We start from the raw sequence: 16,832 nt of genomic DNA on the forward strand, positions 1-16,832 counted from the left end.
CTTGACTCGTTCTTCCCGACTTTCTGATCTGTAGAGAGATCCTCCTCCTCTTCCAGGAGAGGAAAGGGACTTGTTTCCTTTGCCGGTTTTGGTTTAGCAGACTGAAAGAGATGGCCGTCACTGCTGGCCTCCCTCAGGGCAGGAAACGTGGGGCTCTCTTCTTCACCTCCCCCTGGAGGGCTGGCAGGATTCTCTGCTACCTCTGCCTTGGGTTTTGATCTCTCCACGGACTGAGATCCAGTGCCCGTGGAAAAGGTGTCCCTAGAGGCGCGAAGCTCGGCCTCCCCTCTGGAATGACCCAGAGACTTCGCAAAGGGGCGTCCGTCCACTCCAGGCACAGGACCACCTTCCCAGGGTGCAGTTGCAGCTTCCAGGGCCTCCTCAGTGCTGTCTTCTCCACTGGCCGCTCTGAGCTGTGGCCGATGGCCATTTGGGGAGATGGTACCATCAGCCCACTGCGCGGTGGGTCCCCCGGGGAGGCCCGTGGCCTCAGCCTCGCTTGACTCCTGGGCAGCCAGCCGCCTAGCCGCACGAGTCCGTCGTCTACGCCTCCTCCTCGTCTTGACACGGCCCTGCAATGGCAAAAAAACAACACGCTGATCTGGTGATACAGTGTTCAAACCTACCATGGCAAAGCATCAGTGACTCAAAATCCTGTAAGGTTATCCGGCCTACTTCAGTCAAGATACTATCTAAGAATACACAAGAGGTTATTTCTTAATGATTCCCAAGGAATGAGTTTAACAGCTCCTAGCACTCTGTAAGACTAAGTCATTCTTAATCCTTTAGCGTCCGCCTCCCAGATTCAAGCGATTGCCCTGCCTTAGCCTCCCCAAGTAGCTGGGACTACAGGCGTGCACCACGACACCCAGCTAATTTTTGTATTTTTAGTAGAGACGGGGTTATACCACATTGACCAGGCTGGTCTCGAACTTGTGTATGCTGTATGCGTGTCACCGTGTGGCATGCCTGAGAGGCTAATTACAAAATTCTATAAAAAAAACCAAAACTACAAAAACTAGCGCTGTATCAATGATTACGGTCAGCCGAGAAATACCCTTTACGTGACAAAACCACCTTTACAAAATACCCTTTACAAAACAGAAAAACACTTCTGAGTCAATGTTAAACTTACCAGTAAAAGAGCCTAATTATAATTACTAAGCTATGGGACATGCACGCAAAAAGCTAAACATAATCTGTGGCTCAAATGAGCCAATCAGATACCTTCCTTAACCTCAACACAAAAACATGTTGAGTCCCGTTACCTCAAAAATGTCGTCTGTTGTTGATACGACATCGGGCCGACTATCGCGTCTTGACTCGTTCTTCCCGACTTTCTGATCTGTAGAGAGATCCTCCTCCTCTTCCAGGAGAGGAAAGGGACTTGTTTCCTTTGCCGGTTTTGGTTTAGCAGACTGAAAGAGATGGCCGTCACTGCTGGCCTCCCTCAGGGCAGGAAACGTGGGGCTCTCTTCTTCACCTCCCCCTGGAGGGCTGGCAGGATTCTCTGCTACCTCTGCCTTGGGTTTTGATCTCTCCACGGACTGAGATCCAGTGCCCGTGGAAAAGGTGTCCCTAGAGGCGCGAAGCTCGGCCTCCCCTCTGGAATGACCCAGAGACTTCGCAAAGGGGCTTCCGTCCACTCCAGGCACAGGACCACCTTCCCAGGGTGCAGTTGCAGCTTCCAGGGCCTCCTCAGTGCTGTCTTCTCCACTGGCCGCTCTGAGCTGTGGCCGATGGCCATTTGGGGAGATGGTACCATCAGCCCACTGCGCGGTGGGTCCCCCGGGGAGGCCCGTGGCCTCAGCCTCGCTTGACTCCTGGGCAGCCAGCCGCCTAGCCGCACGAGTCCGTCGTCTACGCCTCCTCCTCGTCTTGACACGGCCCTGCAATGGCAAAAAAACAACACGCTGATCTGGTGATACAGTGTTCAAACCTACCATGGCAAAGCATCAGTGACTCAAAATCCTGTAAGGTTATCCGGCCTACTTCAGTCAAGATACTATCTAAGAATACACAAGAGGTTATTTCTTAATGATTCCCAAGGAATGAGTTTAACAGCTCCTAGCACTCTGTAAGACTAAGTCATTCTTAATCCTTTAGCGTCCGCCTCCCAGATTCAAGCGATTGCCCTGCCTTAGCCTCCCCAAGTAGCTGGGACTACAGGCGTGCACCACGACACCCAGCTAATTTTTGTAGTTTTAGTAGAGACGGGGTTATACCACATTGACCAGGCTGGTCTCGAACTTGTGTATGCTGTATGCGTGTCACTGTGTGGCATGCCTGAGAGGCTAATTACAAAATTCTATAAAAAAAACCAAAACTACAAAAACTAGCGCTGTATCAATGATTACGGTCAGCCGAGAAATACCCTTTACGTGACAAAACCACCTTTACAAAATACCCTTTACAAAACAGAAAAACACTTCTGAGTCAATGTTAAACTTACCAGTAAAAGAGCCTAATTATAATTACTAAGCTATGGGACATGCACGCAAAAAGCTAAACATAATCTGTGGCTCAAATGAGCCAATCAGATACCTTCCTTAACCTCAACACAAAAACATGTTGAGTCCCGTTACCTCAAAAATGTCGTCTGTTGTTGATACGACATCGGGCCGACTATCGCGTCTTGACTCGTTCTTCCCGACTTTCTGATCTGTAGAGAGATCCTCCTCCTCTTCCAGGAGAGGAAAGGGACTTGTTTCCTTTGCCGGTTTTGGTTTAGCAGACTGAAAGAGATGGCCGTCACTGCTGGCCTCCCTCAGGGCAGGAAACGTGGGGCTCTCTTCTTCACCTCCCCCTGGAGGGCTGGCAGGATTCTCTGCTACCTCTGCCTTGGGTTTTGATCTCTCCACGGACTGAGATCCAGTGCCCGTGGAAAAGGTGTCCCTAGAGGCGCGAAGCTCGGCCTCCCCTCTGGAATGACCCAGAGACTTCGCAAAGGGGCGTCCGTCCACTCCAGGCACAGGACCACCTTCCCAGGGTGCAGTTGCAGCTTCCAGGGCCTCCTCAGTGCTGTCTTCTCCACTGGCCGCTCTGAGCTGTGGCCGATGGCCATTTGGGGAGATGGTACCATCAGCCCACTGCGCGGTGGGTCCCCCGGGGAGGCCCGTGGCCTCAGCCTCGCTTGACTCCTGGGCAGCCAGCCGCCTAGCCGCACGAGTCCGTCGTCTACGCCTCCTCCTCGTCTTGACACGGCCCTGCAATGGCAAAAATACAACACGCTGATCTGGTGATACAGTGTTCAAACCTACCATGGCAAAGCATCAGTGACTCAAAATATCGTAAGATTATCTGGCCTACTTCAGTCAAGATACTATCTAAGAATACACAAGAGGTTATTTCTTAATGATTCCCAAGGAATGAGTTTAACAGCTCCTAGCACTCTAAGATTAAGTCATTCTTAATCCTTTAGCTTTCGCCATTTTTTAATCTTTCCAGGGCAGTTTCAGTTCAGTTTCACAGAAAAAGCTTCATCTGTTGCTGGAAACCTGGAGAGTAGGCATGTTGCTGCTATGTTTCTCAGAACCCCTCCCTTTGCCCCTACTGAGCCCTCAATATAAACCTGGGTATCTTTCAAAACAAGAAAGAATCAGGGGGAATTCTGGTGCTAACTTTTGCTGGGGGGCTAGTCTAAATTCAGCCTCCAGGAGCAGGGAGAAATGTAAGACAATAAAAACAGGTAATCTAAGGTGCTGTTTTCTTCAAGTCATTAAATTCAAATGTTAAATATTCCACATAAGAAATATGGCTTAGAAATCAGAACTTTTAATATAGTCTCAAAACATGAATCACTTAGTAGCAATGACGCAGCGATAGTTTATGATATTTTCCAAAATACATAAACAAGTAGAATTATGAGAAGCTACGATCCACTTTTAGTAAAGTATGATTATGTTTGCCAACTTCAGGGGAATTTCATAATTTCATTTGCCAATTGAAACTTGACCACAAAAAAAAAAAAAAGCCAATAAAAAATGTAATAAAAGGAAGGATGTTGTATTTTCTACAAGGAAACAGATCTGGAAACATCTGAAATGAATCTGTTTGCCAGGGTTAGGTCATTCTGTCCTGTCACTTACTTGGAGATCAGCTAAGGATTTCGAGAGAAGGGAGAAAGAAAAAAAAAGGTTACTACTAGTAAAAAAAACTCTGTCTCAAGAAAAAAAATGTTACTACTAGTAACTTTCATAAGCTAGTTAACTGTTCATTACTAGCTTACAGAACTACGATTGATTTTCACATACTGATCTTACATCCTGCAATCTTAATGAATTTAGTTAGTTCCAATAGTCTTTTTGTAGATTCCTTAAGATGTTCTATATAAAAGATCACACCATCTGCAGATACAGATTGCTTTACTTTACTTCTTCTTTCCAATCTGAATGCCTTTTCTTCATTTTCTCACCTAAGTGCCCTGCTTAGAATCCCCAGTACGAGGTTGACTAGAATTGCCTAGAGTGGACATCATTGTGTAATTCATGATCTTAGGATTGAAAAGCATGCACTCTCTCACCATTAAGTATGATATCAGCTGTGTGATTTTACAGATGCCCTTTATCGAGTTCATTAATTTCCCTCCTATGCCTAATTTACTGAGTGCTTTTTATCATGAAAAGGTTTGGATTTTATTAAATGCTTTTTCTGCATCTGTTGAGATGATCATGTACCTTTTAATTCTGTATTTTATTGATTCATCTGTATTGATATAACATCAATTGATTTTTAGACGTCACTTCTCATGGTGTGCAATCCTTTTTACATTTTTGCCGGAATGGGTTTAGTAGTATTTTGTTGAGGATTTCGGCATCTACATTCATAAAGGGTATCTGTAGTTTTCTGGTAATGTCTCTGCCTAGTTTTAATATCAGGGTCATACTAATCTCACAGAATGACCATCACCTATTTTTATTAATACAATTTATTGGAACACAGTCATGCCCAACCATCTTCATCTTTCCTAGGGCTGCTTTCATGCTATCAATGGCAGAGCTAGGCAGTTATGAGAGAGCCCATATGATCTACAAAAGCTAAAATAGTCATTATGAGACCCTTTACAGAAAGAGTTTGTTGACATCCGATCAGTATGAAACGTCCATCTACAACACATATTTCTTAAAGTGAATGTTAGAAATACTTAACTGTACAGATTCAGCCTAATTTCTTTTTCCTGTTGCTTATATCCCATAACTGGTCAAGGGGCAAAGCTTTGCTAGAAGGAACAACAAGGTCTGTAAATTCCAGAAGAGGTGGGTAAAATTCTAATCCCCTATCCTAACATTGCTACTTGAGGTAAGAGTTCTTGATTAAGATTCCCAAATACATAAATGACTGCAGAGAATCATTAACATGCTGCACTGAAGGCTAAGATTCCTTTAGTAACTCACATGACAGAATGATCACCATGAGATGAGAGTCTTTTATCTCGTCTAGAGATTTGAACCACTACTGCTTTTTGCTCACCTTTCCTACTTCTTTCTGTGGAGCTTGGATAGTGTTTTGATCTTCCATTTTATCATCTTCCTCATCAAACAAGCTAAGAACAGCTCTGGTTCTAGCCTTGGTTCCTTTGTCCAATGGGGATGATGAAGAAAATAAATCAGAATGTTTGACTGCTTCCTGAGCAGATGTAGTCAAAAATCCTTCCTGAAAATGAAAATAATAAGGGAAAGAAAATAAGTAACACTTGGAAATGCAAATCCTACATGGAGCCTGCCAAGCTTCTCATTAATTCAGTAACTGCCACATTTGCATGATTCAAGGCACAGTCAATCACATTTGCTCCCAAGTAACAAAACACTGAGGTCAGTTCTTGATTGGCTGCTCCAAGAGACAGTTTTATACAATCATCCATAGCCAAAGATCATTTTTCCAAGCAGTTTAAGACCATGGGTCCCTCTCTGCTACCAAGTGACAGGACAGCTATAATCCTGATGCACATTGGTTGCTCTGGAGCTAGGAAGAACTTCTAAGTGGCAAAGATAACACAAATGCCAATCATTGGGAGTGGACCATGAATTCCTAGTATTTAATACATAAGCTCCAAGGAGGAAATCTAAAGGGCAAAATCAGACCCTTGAATTGCAGAAGGCTTTACACTGTATATGCAATTCAAGAAGAACCTCTCAAGTAATTCTAAAAGGCAACATTCATTCATTCAACAGGTAGCACATTTCAGGTAAGAAACGATTGATTATGAGGTACATTCCGATTTCAGAGTACCCAAACTATTCAAAAAATGCTCCTTTGAAGAAATACATAATTTATAACATAGTGCGTACCATGTGCAAGGTAATATGCCAAGTACTACAGATAAAATGGTGAGCAAAACAAACCTGGCCCAATCTGCAAGGGGCTTACACTCAGTGGGGGAGAAGGCAGTACAGCAACCAGCCAGTCAAGTGTGGACCACAATCGGAATAGGACTGGGGTCCTCACACAGCCACTGGGAAGAGAATGTCATGCAGGAACACAAGTACAAATAAAATGCTCGTATCACTGTAGCTCCAAGGAGCCTCAGCAGGAAATGCAAATGCAACGCTCTTCACACAGGCTCTGGGAGATACTAGACCTAAGCAGCTGGACACACAGCATATAAGAAAAGTTAGAGAAAGAGAGGAGGCCTATAGAGACTGCAGGAAACCACACGGCTGAATGGCCAAGCATGGCCAGCAGCATTACCCACAGGCTTCCTGCAAAAGATGGCAGACTGTCCAGGACACAAAAGCTAGTGTTTTAGAAAGAGTACAAATTTTAGTCTACTCTGTAATTCCTTGCCAACACCATCTGAAAGTAAAAGGATGCTGGGCCAGGCATGGTGGCTCACACCTGCAATCCCAGCACTCTGGGAGGCGGATCACAAGGTCAAGAGATCGAGACCATCCTGGCCAAAATGGTGAAACCCCGTGTCTACTAAAAACATGAAAATTAGCAGGTCATGGTGGCGCACACCTGTAGTCCCAGCTACTCAGGAGGCTGAGACAGGAGAATCTCAAACCCGGGAGGTAGAGGTTGCAGTGAGCCCAGATCTCATCACTGCACTCCGGCCTAGTGACAGAGTGAGACTTCCTCTCAAAAAACAAAAGAAGTAAAAGGATGCTAACTAACAACTCCTTAAAACTGACTGACTTTTTTTTTTTGAGACGGAGTCTTGCTCTTTTGCCAGGCCGGAGTGCAGTGGCATGATCTCGGCTCACTGCAACTTCCGTCTCCCGGATTCAAGCGATTCTCCTGCCTCAGCCTCCTGAGTAGCTGCGACTACAGGTGTGCGCCACCACACCTGGCTAATTTTTTGTATTTCAGTACACATGGGGTTTCACCATGGCCAGCATGGTCTCAATATCCTGACCTCATGATCTGCCTGCCTCAGCCTCCCATAGTGCTGGGATTACAGGCGTGAGCCACCAAGCCCAGCCTAAAACTGACATTTAAATTCAAGTACAGCTGGGGACCAAAGGAGAACCAAGGGTAACAGGAACGCTGCACAGAAGAGAACAAGTTAGAAAGGCAATGATGCCATGACATGACAGTAACTGCAGAGACAGTGGCAGGCACACCGCAGCGTACATGTGTCCTGTAGAAGGACCAGGAGGAAAGGCCCTGCAGAGGCTTCCTGCACTGTGGGGACACAGACTCCTTGTCTGTGTTTTCAAATCTGCCTACAAATATGCCATTTATTTTCTGTGGTCAAAAAACTTAAGGGGTTGTGTGTGTTTAAAACAACACATGAGAGACAAATGTATTCAAGTATACGAGAGAAAAAAGTCCACCTTTTCTGACTCGGCCACATCAGTTCTCCCAAATTCTGATGATTCCTTGGCACTCTCAACCTTCTTATCCACAGGCTTCCCTCCAAGTGGTGCCTCCTTCTCTTCTTCATTGCTAAACAGCAAAGGTGGTGCCTCAGAGACGATCTCTTTTTTCTACCAAAAGAAGAGCACACAACATCCACAACAATAAAAAAGTGTGTCTGATGAGCATGGCCATATTCAGAACAAGCCCAAACCATCCTCTTAGGGCTTCAGCTAAATGTGGTGGTGGAAGAGAAGACAGGATAGTGAAGACGGCACCAAAAGGGAGAAGCAACAAATATCACCACCCGGGACTTATGGACAGGGTACTTCATGCATCACCTGCATCGGTCTACTTGTATCTGTCAACCCCTACGCCTCCCTCACTCACATCCTTACCTCTGCCATCAGACGATTATGAGTCTCTCTCTCTGTCTCACTCCTGTGATATTTCAACTAGAAGACATCATCCAGAGTTGTCTTGATAAAACACAACTACTGGATCATGTCCTCTCCCACCCGAAACCTGCACTCCTTGAAGCAAATGACACTCAGCAGACACCCCATTCTTCCCTCTACTCATGTGCTTGCTATTCCTTAAAGTCACTGCAAACTTTCAAACTTCCATACCACACTGCCCTCGATGTCCGTAGAAACAAATCTTCCTCATCCTTCAAGCCCTGCTCAGACATCACGCACGGTCTTTCTGTTCCCATCAGTTGCTTTGTTGAATAAACATGGTATTTATCTCTCCACCTGACCCTTCCTTGACTTTCTTCCTAACTAACTGCTAGCACACATCTGTTTATCCGTTCATTTGAAAGGACTACAAACTGTATTTCCGTGGCCACTCCCAGCGTTTTACACCAACTGAGTGCTCAGTACAAGTCTGCAAGCACTTGAGCCCATTTCTCATCTCATCTTATCAGGGAGGCAGGAATTTGAGGGACTAGGAAACTGAGGTTCATGACTGACCTGGAATTCATGGCATCTTTGGGGCAAGTGACTTATCAACAAGTTCTTGAGAAAAAAAACTAAAGCTCTACTATAGTATAGTATAGATACAAATCTTACCATATGACACGAGAAAGTGTGCTTTGAGGCAATGCCTAAATCAAGTTCGGAAGGCAGATTTGGGAAACTAAGGAAGGGCATTGCTCATCATGATTTTAAAATGTGATGAAAGAAGAATGAACAGAGCAAGGGGATTTTCAGTTATTGTCAGGAAGAGATCATTAAAGTGCAAAACCATTTGAACTGGAAGATCATGAAGAATTTCAGAAGAGATCAGGCAACACTGAAGTGATTGAAGGAAAAGGCTTTTGTGGAACACGCTGCACTCACTGAAAACTATATAAAAATTCAATACAACTAGTTGATAAGGGAGATTTTTTAAAAAGAGACTTAAGTACGGCATATCATATTCTTCCTTCATGTATAACTAAGGTCCTAAAGCACAGAAAATGCTACCCAAAATACTAGTTTTAATTTTCTTGAAAACAAGCTAACTCCTCATCCTTGTCATGAAGTTTATTTTCTGTTTTTCTTTTTTTTTGAGACGGAGTCTCGCCCTGTTCCCCAGGCTGGAGTGCAGTGGCACAATCTCGGCTCATTGCAACCTCCATCTCCCAGGTTCAAGCAATTCTGCTGCCTCAGCCCCCCCGGTAGCTGGGATTACAGGCGTGCATCACCACACCCAGCTAATTTTTGTATTTTTAGTAGAGATGGAGTTTCACTATGTTGGCCAGTCTGATCTCACACTCCTGACCTCAGGTGATCCATCTGCCTCAGCCTCCCAAAGTGCTGGGATTACAGGTGTGAGCCACCATGCCTGCCCAAATTTACTTTCTTGATAGGTATCAGAAAATAAGTATGAAGAAAAAAAAATGTAATGGTCTAAAATGGCTGCATCTTGGCCACATGGGTAACAGAAACTGGGCCTATGAATGAAAGCTGAACCTCACCTGCAAGGCCAGAGCCTGTCCAATACCTCCCTGACATGTACCGATTACAACCTGCCTATAGGATGAAACACAAAGGCAGCACAGAATCAACCATCCCTCTCCTGACCCTGAGTCCCCCTACGTACTCATTAGGGTAAAAGGCTAATGAGTAAAATACGTTAACCACATATTTACTTTATCTTATATACAGTGTCACTGAGCACCAATCAGAACTGCTGAGGATGTCACCTTTGTTTCACTGCCCCCTTCTTCCATTTTCTATGTAACAGAAATGTATACATGCCTTGTCTTGTGTGGCCCACTCCGGGACACGTTCTCAGTTTGTGCAGATCTCATTCCTGGGCTAGCAGATCACAAGCTTGGCTCAGAACAAAACTCATATTACATTTCTTTAAGTTCTCCTGCTTCTTGTTCAGTCTTTTGGTCAACATAGGATTATAACTAAGTCACACTTAACTTACACTAAAATATCTCTAAAAAAAAATCTTTTATTTACTGTTGTCTAAAGATGATTATATTTCACAAATAATCAAAAATGTGCAGACTATTCAGCTACTTAACTTGTGTGTCTTGACCTCTTGTTTTATTTAATAATCAAAATTACCATAGGCTGAAAGAAGTTTTACAGCTCCAGAGCCTGCAAAATTTATTGCTCATTTATCCCTCCAGTATAGGTTTTTTATAATTTACAAAGAAAAACCAATCAGTTAATTTTGAAACTTTCCATTTTTTTCCTTTTTTAATCTTTTTGATTTCACTCCCGCTACTCAGGCTAAAGTGCAATAGCGCAATCTCGGCTCAACGCAACCTCCACCTCTGGGTTCAAGCAATTCTCCTGCCTCAGCCTCCTGAGTAACTGGGCTTACAGGCATGAATCACCACACCCAGCTAATTTTGTATTTTTAGTAGAGACTATTTCTTCATGTTGGTCAGCCTAGCCTCGAACTTCTGACCTCACGTGATCCACCCACCTCAGCCTCCCAAAATGCTGGGATTACAGGCATGAGCCACTGCACTGGGCGGAAGCTTTCCATTTTTCTAATCACAACTTAATATGACTTAGTCCCAGATGATGGCACTGCTGACTGCAAATCCACTTAGTAACTTCATAGTCTTACCTCCGGCTTCCGTGTTCTTTCTCTGTCAAGGAGAGAAAGAGGCAAACCCACGTGGTCCTGTGCCAAAGTGCAAAGATCAAAGTAGTATTTGGTGTAAATGCTGGCAGGAACTTGGACATTATAATCAATTAGCTTCAAGAACTGCCTTTCCAACTCATTCCTGGGGAAGGAGAAACACAACAAAACCAACACAGGACCATGTTAGTTCACTGGGCCAGCTTCAGAAACATCATTCTCATGTAAGAAATGTGGTAAAGCCATCATGTGCTCTAGTTTATTAGAACGCATGAAAGAACTCACACTGGAAAGAACGCTTTCAATCGAAGAAATACAAGAAAGCATGCAACTTTCCCAGCTCTCTTTGAAAATAGAAAAAACTTGTATTGGAAAAAAACATGGATATAAAAAAATGTGTCAATACACTTGATTTTCTATTTCTGTGAAGAATGTCATTGTTTTTGCAGACTTGTGGAGGTACTACATTGGTGGTCTCGGATAAGACCTGGAGGAATTCTCTGTATTAGCAGACAGGCTCCCTTCTTCCATTACTTTCCCACAAATGAAGTCTGTCTCTCTGTGCTACGCTGCCTGGAGCTGGGAGAGGAGCGATACAAGCACCCTTGTGGCCACGACCTCTGGAACAGCACTAGGTCTGTCCAGATGGCACTAGGTCTGAAGTCGACACAGCACTGTGACTGCACAAGGCCCACTGTAAAATCTACCTGCTGCCACTTATGTCACTCAAGGCCCCGGGGCTCTACAATTAGCAGGTAGTGAAGATAGCCAGGCTTCTGTCCTTCCCTTAAGTGCAGTAAGTTGCCCTGGTCCCTATGTGATAACCTGCTTTTCATTGGCTTATACCGACTCTCTCTTTCTTAGCTGAGAGCTGTTCAGGCTTCATGTTAGCTTCTTGAGCCAGACAGACTCCACCTTCGTGTCTTCATTTTAGTTATTCCCCTCATTAAGTAAGTAAATGCAGTATGTAGCTGGGGCAGGATGACACTGGGCACATCCCGGAGTGCATCTGCTGATAAGGGCCTGAGTTAAGCAGTTCCAGCAGAGCCTGGGAATGCAGTTGCTGTTGAGTACCCAGAGCCCCCATATGTATAAACTGGATGTCTTTTTATGACAGCTCTAGCCCTTGCACCTGGTACTGTTTTATTTCTCATGTACCAGTTTATCTTTTAACTTTTTTGCTTACTCTGCTTCTGTGAAAAAGTTGCTTCAGCTAGGTTCCCCCCTCCCTTTTCAAACTAGGGTATAAGAAACCCCTTAACTCTTTCTTGAGGGCCGAGAGAATTTTGGGTGTTAGCCACCTCTTGGTCACTGGCTAAAATAAAGGACTCATAATTCAACCTCAGAGTGTGGCTCGTTCCTTGACTCACTTGGGTATAACACCTGGATGGGTTCAAAGGTGCTGCCTGGGAGCCTAGGCTGGAGTCATGAACCTTAGACATCTACCTGGTGTTCTGTTCTACCATGGCTGAGCTGGCACTGAATCCACCAGGCAAATCCCCTTCCCGCTCTTCCCTCCTTTTTCCCTAGGCAGAGTAGTCAGTCCCCACGCACATCATTGCAGTCCCATGGAGCTTAGTGCCAGGTCACCACGGATGTTCACTTAATAATACCCCACGGATGTTCACTTAATACCCCAAGGTATTAATCGGCTTGTGAGTGCTGCCTTCCCTGGAACTCATTCTTCAGGGCTGTGGGCTCCCCTCTGGCCCAGGGTCGGTCCAGAGAGAGATGCCATCCAAGAGCCAAGGCCTGAATCGTGGACTCCTACAGCTCACCTGGTGCTCCTCTGACTCTAGCTGAGCTGGTATCTAAGCTCAAGAAAACTCCTCTTTACTCTTCCCTCAGCATTTATCAAGCAGAGGGAGTCTCTCCTTGGAGCCACCGCAGCTGACCCAGCACATCTCTGTCTCACTCCAGGCCCATGGCATGTACTACCTGGTCATCACTGATGATGCTTCAGGGCCCAAGGGCTCTTTCATCAGAAAGAGATGAATCTTGCCATTACTGAGTCCTAGCAGGTTCCCTTCTGGCCCAGAGTTTGTCTAGAGATGCTATCCCAAAGCTGGGACCTCAAATGGGGGTTTCGTGACTCTGACCAGTGCCCTCTCCCACTGTGGCTGAGCTAGTATCCGAGTTGCAAGACAAAGTCCTCTTTCCTACCCTCAAGCCGAAAAAAGAGGTCTTTGTCAGAGCTGCGAGCTGCACTGTCAAGGGCTGAAGGAGGGGTGGGCAAACACTCCCTAGCTGTCCCAGCTGCTGTCTCCTAGGGTCACATCCCCCCCACCCCGACACACTGGTTCCAAGCGCAGCACGGCACTTGAACTTGCCTAAGAGTTGCAGTCCTTGTGACCTAGACAGGCTTTCAGGTTTATTAAGGACCCCAGAGTACTTTATCCCACAGCAGCCAGGCTTTCACAACTCAAGTTCCATCCACTGGGATGAACAACTCCCCTATGGCTGGCGCTAGTCTAAATGTTTTTTTTTTTCGGTGGGTGGGCATTGGGTGAGTTCAGCCTTGTTGTGCTTTCTGCTATGACAAGGGAGCACTGAGTTCAGGAAAAGTCCCACAGCTGCTGTGCTCTCCCTGCCCCAAGCATGTAGCCTCTCTCCTTGCCACAGGTTCACAGGGTGGCATCGGCAATTCAAGACTGTCTTTTCTACCCTGTTCAGTGCCTCTTTCAGTGATATGAAGTTAAACCCAAGTACTACGATCACTTACCTGATTTCTAGTTCTTATGAAGGTGCTTTTTTATTTAGACAGTTGCTAAATTTGTTATTCCTATGGGGAGCACAATTGGCACCGATTTCTACTCAGCCACCAGGCTCCACCTCTGTGACTGCATACATTCTGAATGACAGTCTTATCTGGAGTAATAGGCAAATGTGAAAAAAAAAAGAAAACCAAAAACCCAAAACCTCTTGCCGGTGCCTGTCATAATCTTGATTTTCATATGCTGCTAAATGTCACCAAGAGGTGTTTTTTCAGATTTTTCTAAGTGTCACCCACAAAGCCATTCTCTCTGTCTAGTGGACACTGTGAGAGCCTCTGCTGGAAATGCCTCCCTGGCTCACCCTGCCAACTAGCTCCAAGGCCCTTCCCTTTACAGCACTCAGGAGGCCAGAGTGGAAGAAAGACCCATGAAGCTTTTCTTTCAGTGTCATGTTGGTGCCATCTGGTGCCAACTCCATGACTCAGCAAGATTTCTTGCACTCGCATGGATAACTTGCCCCCCCACCCGCCGCAAATGCTGCTGTGGTTGCACGAGTGCCCTGGGAACCTCCTGAGTGTGGCGAGCATTGGGTGATGCTCCAGCAATGTTTCTCAGACTGCCTGAGGGGAACACTGGAACTTCTAACTCATCAGCCCAATGATGCGACACTCTGAAGAGGGAGGGGACAGGGACACAGGGATCTGTGGCTATTCTGTATCTCAAGGTTTCTATAAAACAGATCTTCAGATAAAAGCAGGGAGAACACCAGCAAAAGCAAGTACACAATGTATGACTCAGGGTGAAGCTATACATTTTCCCCAGTCCACAGGCCCCAGACCTGTCAATGGCCAAACAATTATTGCAAAGGCCAGACATGTGCTCCTTACAAAGAGACTGGAACTTGCAGACAGCTTGTAAAAAGCCATAAGGATATTTACTGTACTATTATTTTCTGGTAGTACACTGGTAAAATGTTTGCCAAAAATATCCACAGAAAAATATTTTTCAATTTATGAGCAGATTATTACAATAACAATTTACCAAGAACTACCAATGAGCAATGAAAATATGAACAGTTGTTCTAAAATGTGATGTTTATGCCCATTTCCATTATCAGTACAATGTAAACTTTTAAAATAGTTCTTAAAGTGTTAAGTTTATGGGACCAAAAAGTACTGAAAAATGATTAGAAAGTTCACAAAGACAGCTGGGCATAGTTGCTCATGCCTGTAATCCCAGCACTTTGGGAGGCCAAGGCAGGTGGATCACGTGAGGCCAGGAGTTTGAGACCCGCCTGGCCAAAATGGTGAGACCCCGTCTCTACTAAAAATACAAAAAGTTAGCTGGATGTGGTGGTGGATGCCTGTAATCCCAGCTACTCGGGAGGTTGAACCGCTTGAATCTGGGAGGCGGAGGTTGCAGTGAGCCGAGATCATGCCATTGCACCACAGCCTGGACAACAAGAGTGAAACTCCATCTCAAAAAAAAAAAAAAAAAAAAAAAAAAAGAAAGGAAACAAAGTTCACAAAAACCATACGAACTCACATTTCTTCAACTGTAACACTGTCGAAGAGCGTGCAGTAGTCCGCATTCCTCAAAGCTGCATCATTCCAAGCCTTGGCGGCAATAAGAATGGCTCCCGTGACAATCCTCCTCCAGTTGGTTGGACAAATGTCGATATAATTGTAACTCACGAGTCTTTCTATGTAAATCTGCAAAACATAGCAAACACTGGCCTTTGATTTAACTCCGTTTAAGTGCTGTGATAAGAACTCTTATGAATGACAGATTCCTTGTGGTCTTGACCAGAAAGTAAGTGCCTTTTATTCTTATGTTCTACAGAGACTTGATCAGGCCAGGCAAGCGGCCATATCGCAATCATAGGTCAGATACTTCTGCTACTTACTCTGCCCATAGAAATTTACAGCCCAATTTTGGTCACAAGAATGACTGTACGTCTCAGCCAAGGGCATCATAAAAAGAGGCAGTGTTGTCACCTTCACACTCATGAGAGAGAGCACACACACACACATGCCCAGTGTGGATTAAAGTTGTTCAATAAATCCTCAAGTGCCTATCAAATATAAGATCTCACATCTAGCTAGTAGGCAGATGGGAATTTTACAAATATGTCAAACTTGAATATGTAAAACCTATGTGATAGCAAATATTAACCTCCTTATCACAAAAACTCACCCTTCTGGGGCACTAGCTTAAAAAACTGCTGGTCAAGAGAGCCTCCCAGTGGCTGCTGTGCAGAGCAGCATGGCGGACACAAGTCTCGGGGGTTGCAAAACATTCCACATATGCAATTGCTCACTTGATAAGAAACACACATGTACAAAGGAGAGTCCTTCCCACAGCCCCTATTTTTCACCTCTTCATGATCACTTCATGCAAATTTATTATGTCTTACATCATCTGCAACTTAAACAATTCTGTTGGTTTTAAAGTGGAAAAAGCTGCCAATCTCAGTATCCCTGGGATTCCTCTAAACCTGCTGCCCAGCAGTTTGTGAAACAATTTCATGAATTACTTTACATCTATCAAACATCGGTCCTACAAAGAATTGGGCAAAGTGAACAGCTGAGTAAAGATTAAAGGTGAGCTGTGAGGTGTTGTTACCTCAGAGGGTGCTCTGCGGAACAGTATGTCTGTGAGCTACTTGAACTCTTTACATCTTAACAAAAGGATGAAACTTTATTTATTTATTTTTTAAAAACAGGTGAGTTTATTTCTTGTATGCAGGTTATCCAATTGGAAAACACTGCCAGATCTGAGCTGCCAAACTCAAGTATGTTTTCAAAAACAAATGGCTATTGAACATGACATGTTTTAAAGATTCTGCTCCCTTTCTCCCAAACTGCACTCTCAAGTATTTCAAGAATGAATCTCCCTCCCTGGGTTCAACTGCATAGGAATCAGAGAGCACTGAAACATGGCAAGGCTTCAACTTCCCATCCCCTTTCCTGCTGAGCCGCTGAGCTGCTGAGCTGCTGACACTCATTCATGCCACAAGCCCTCCTAGGTGAGTTTGAGAAAAATTCTTTATTCCCACTGACGTCAACTCTTCCCTCAGCGCAGTTGACCCCATCTCACTTTTGCAGAATACTCTTCCCACAGTCACCTCTTTCTGAAGATTTTCTTCCTCTCTACCAGAGACTTCTCCCAAATGGTGTTTCCTTTGTCCCCATTCCACTCCTCACTGCTCTCCAACTATGTCCT

The 16,832-nt window shown here is 44.8% G+C and overlaps 1 protein-coding gene across 4 annotated transcripts in view; it reads right to left on the bottom strand.

Annotated features, from left to right (window-relative positions):
• Positions 1 to 2,540: 2,540 nt before the first annotated feature.
• The window catches only part of LOC110568547 (WASH complex subunit 2-like), a 42,056-nt gene continuing 27,764 nt past the window's right edge, over positions 2,541 to 16,832 (bottom strand). For all 4 annotated transcript variants that reach the window (XM_064372138.1, XM_064372137.1, XM_064372136.1 and 1 more), the window contains 5 exons: positions 15,153 to 15,319; positions 10,879 to 11,038; positions 7,776 to 7,928; positions 5,470 to 5,652; positions 2,541 to 3,206 (listed from right to left, as the gene is read on the bottom strand). In XM_064372138.1, coding sequence (XP_064228208.1) covers positions 2,556 to 3,206; positions 5,470 to 5,652; positions 7,776 to 7,928; positions 10,879 to 11,038; positions 15,153 to 15,319 — 1,314 coding nt within the window. In that variant the 3' untranslated portion in view covers positions 2,541 to 2,555. The remainder of the gene's footprint in view (positions 3,207 to 5,469; positions 5,653 to 7,775; positions 7,929 to 10,878; positions 11,039 to 15,152; positions 15,320 to 16,832) is intronic.

Source organism: Aotus nancymaae, unplaced genomic scaffold (genome assembly GCF_030222135.1).
Source record: "Aotus nancymaae isolate 86718 unplaced genomic scaffold, 86718_ANA_hifiasm-v0.15.2.pri h1tg000684l, whole genome shotgun sequence".
Classification (NCBI taxonomy): Eukaryota; Metazoa; Chordata; class Mammalia; order Primates; family Aotidae; genus Aotus; species Aotus nancymaae.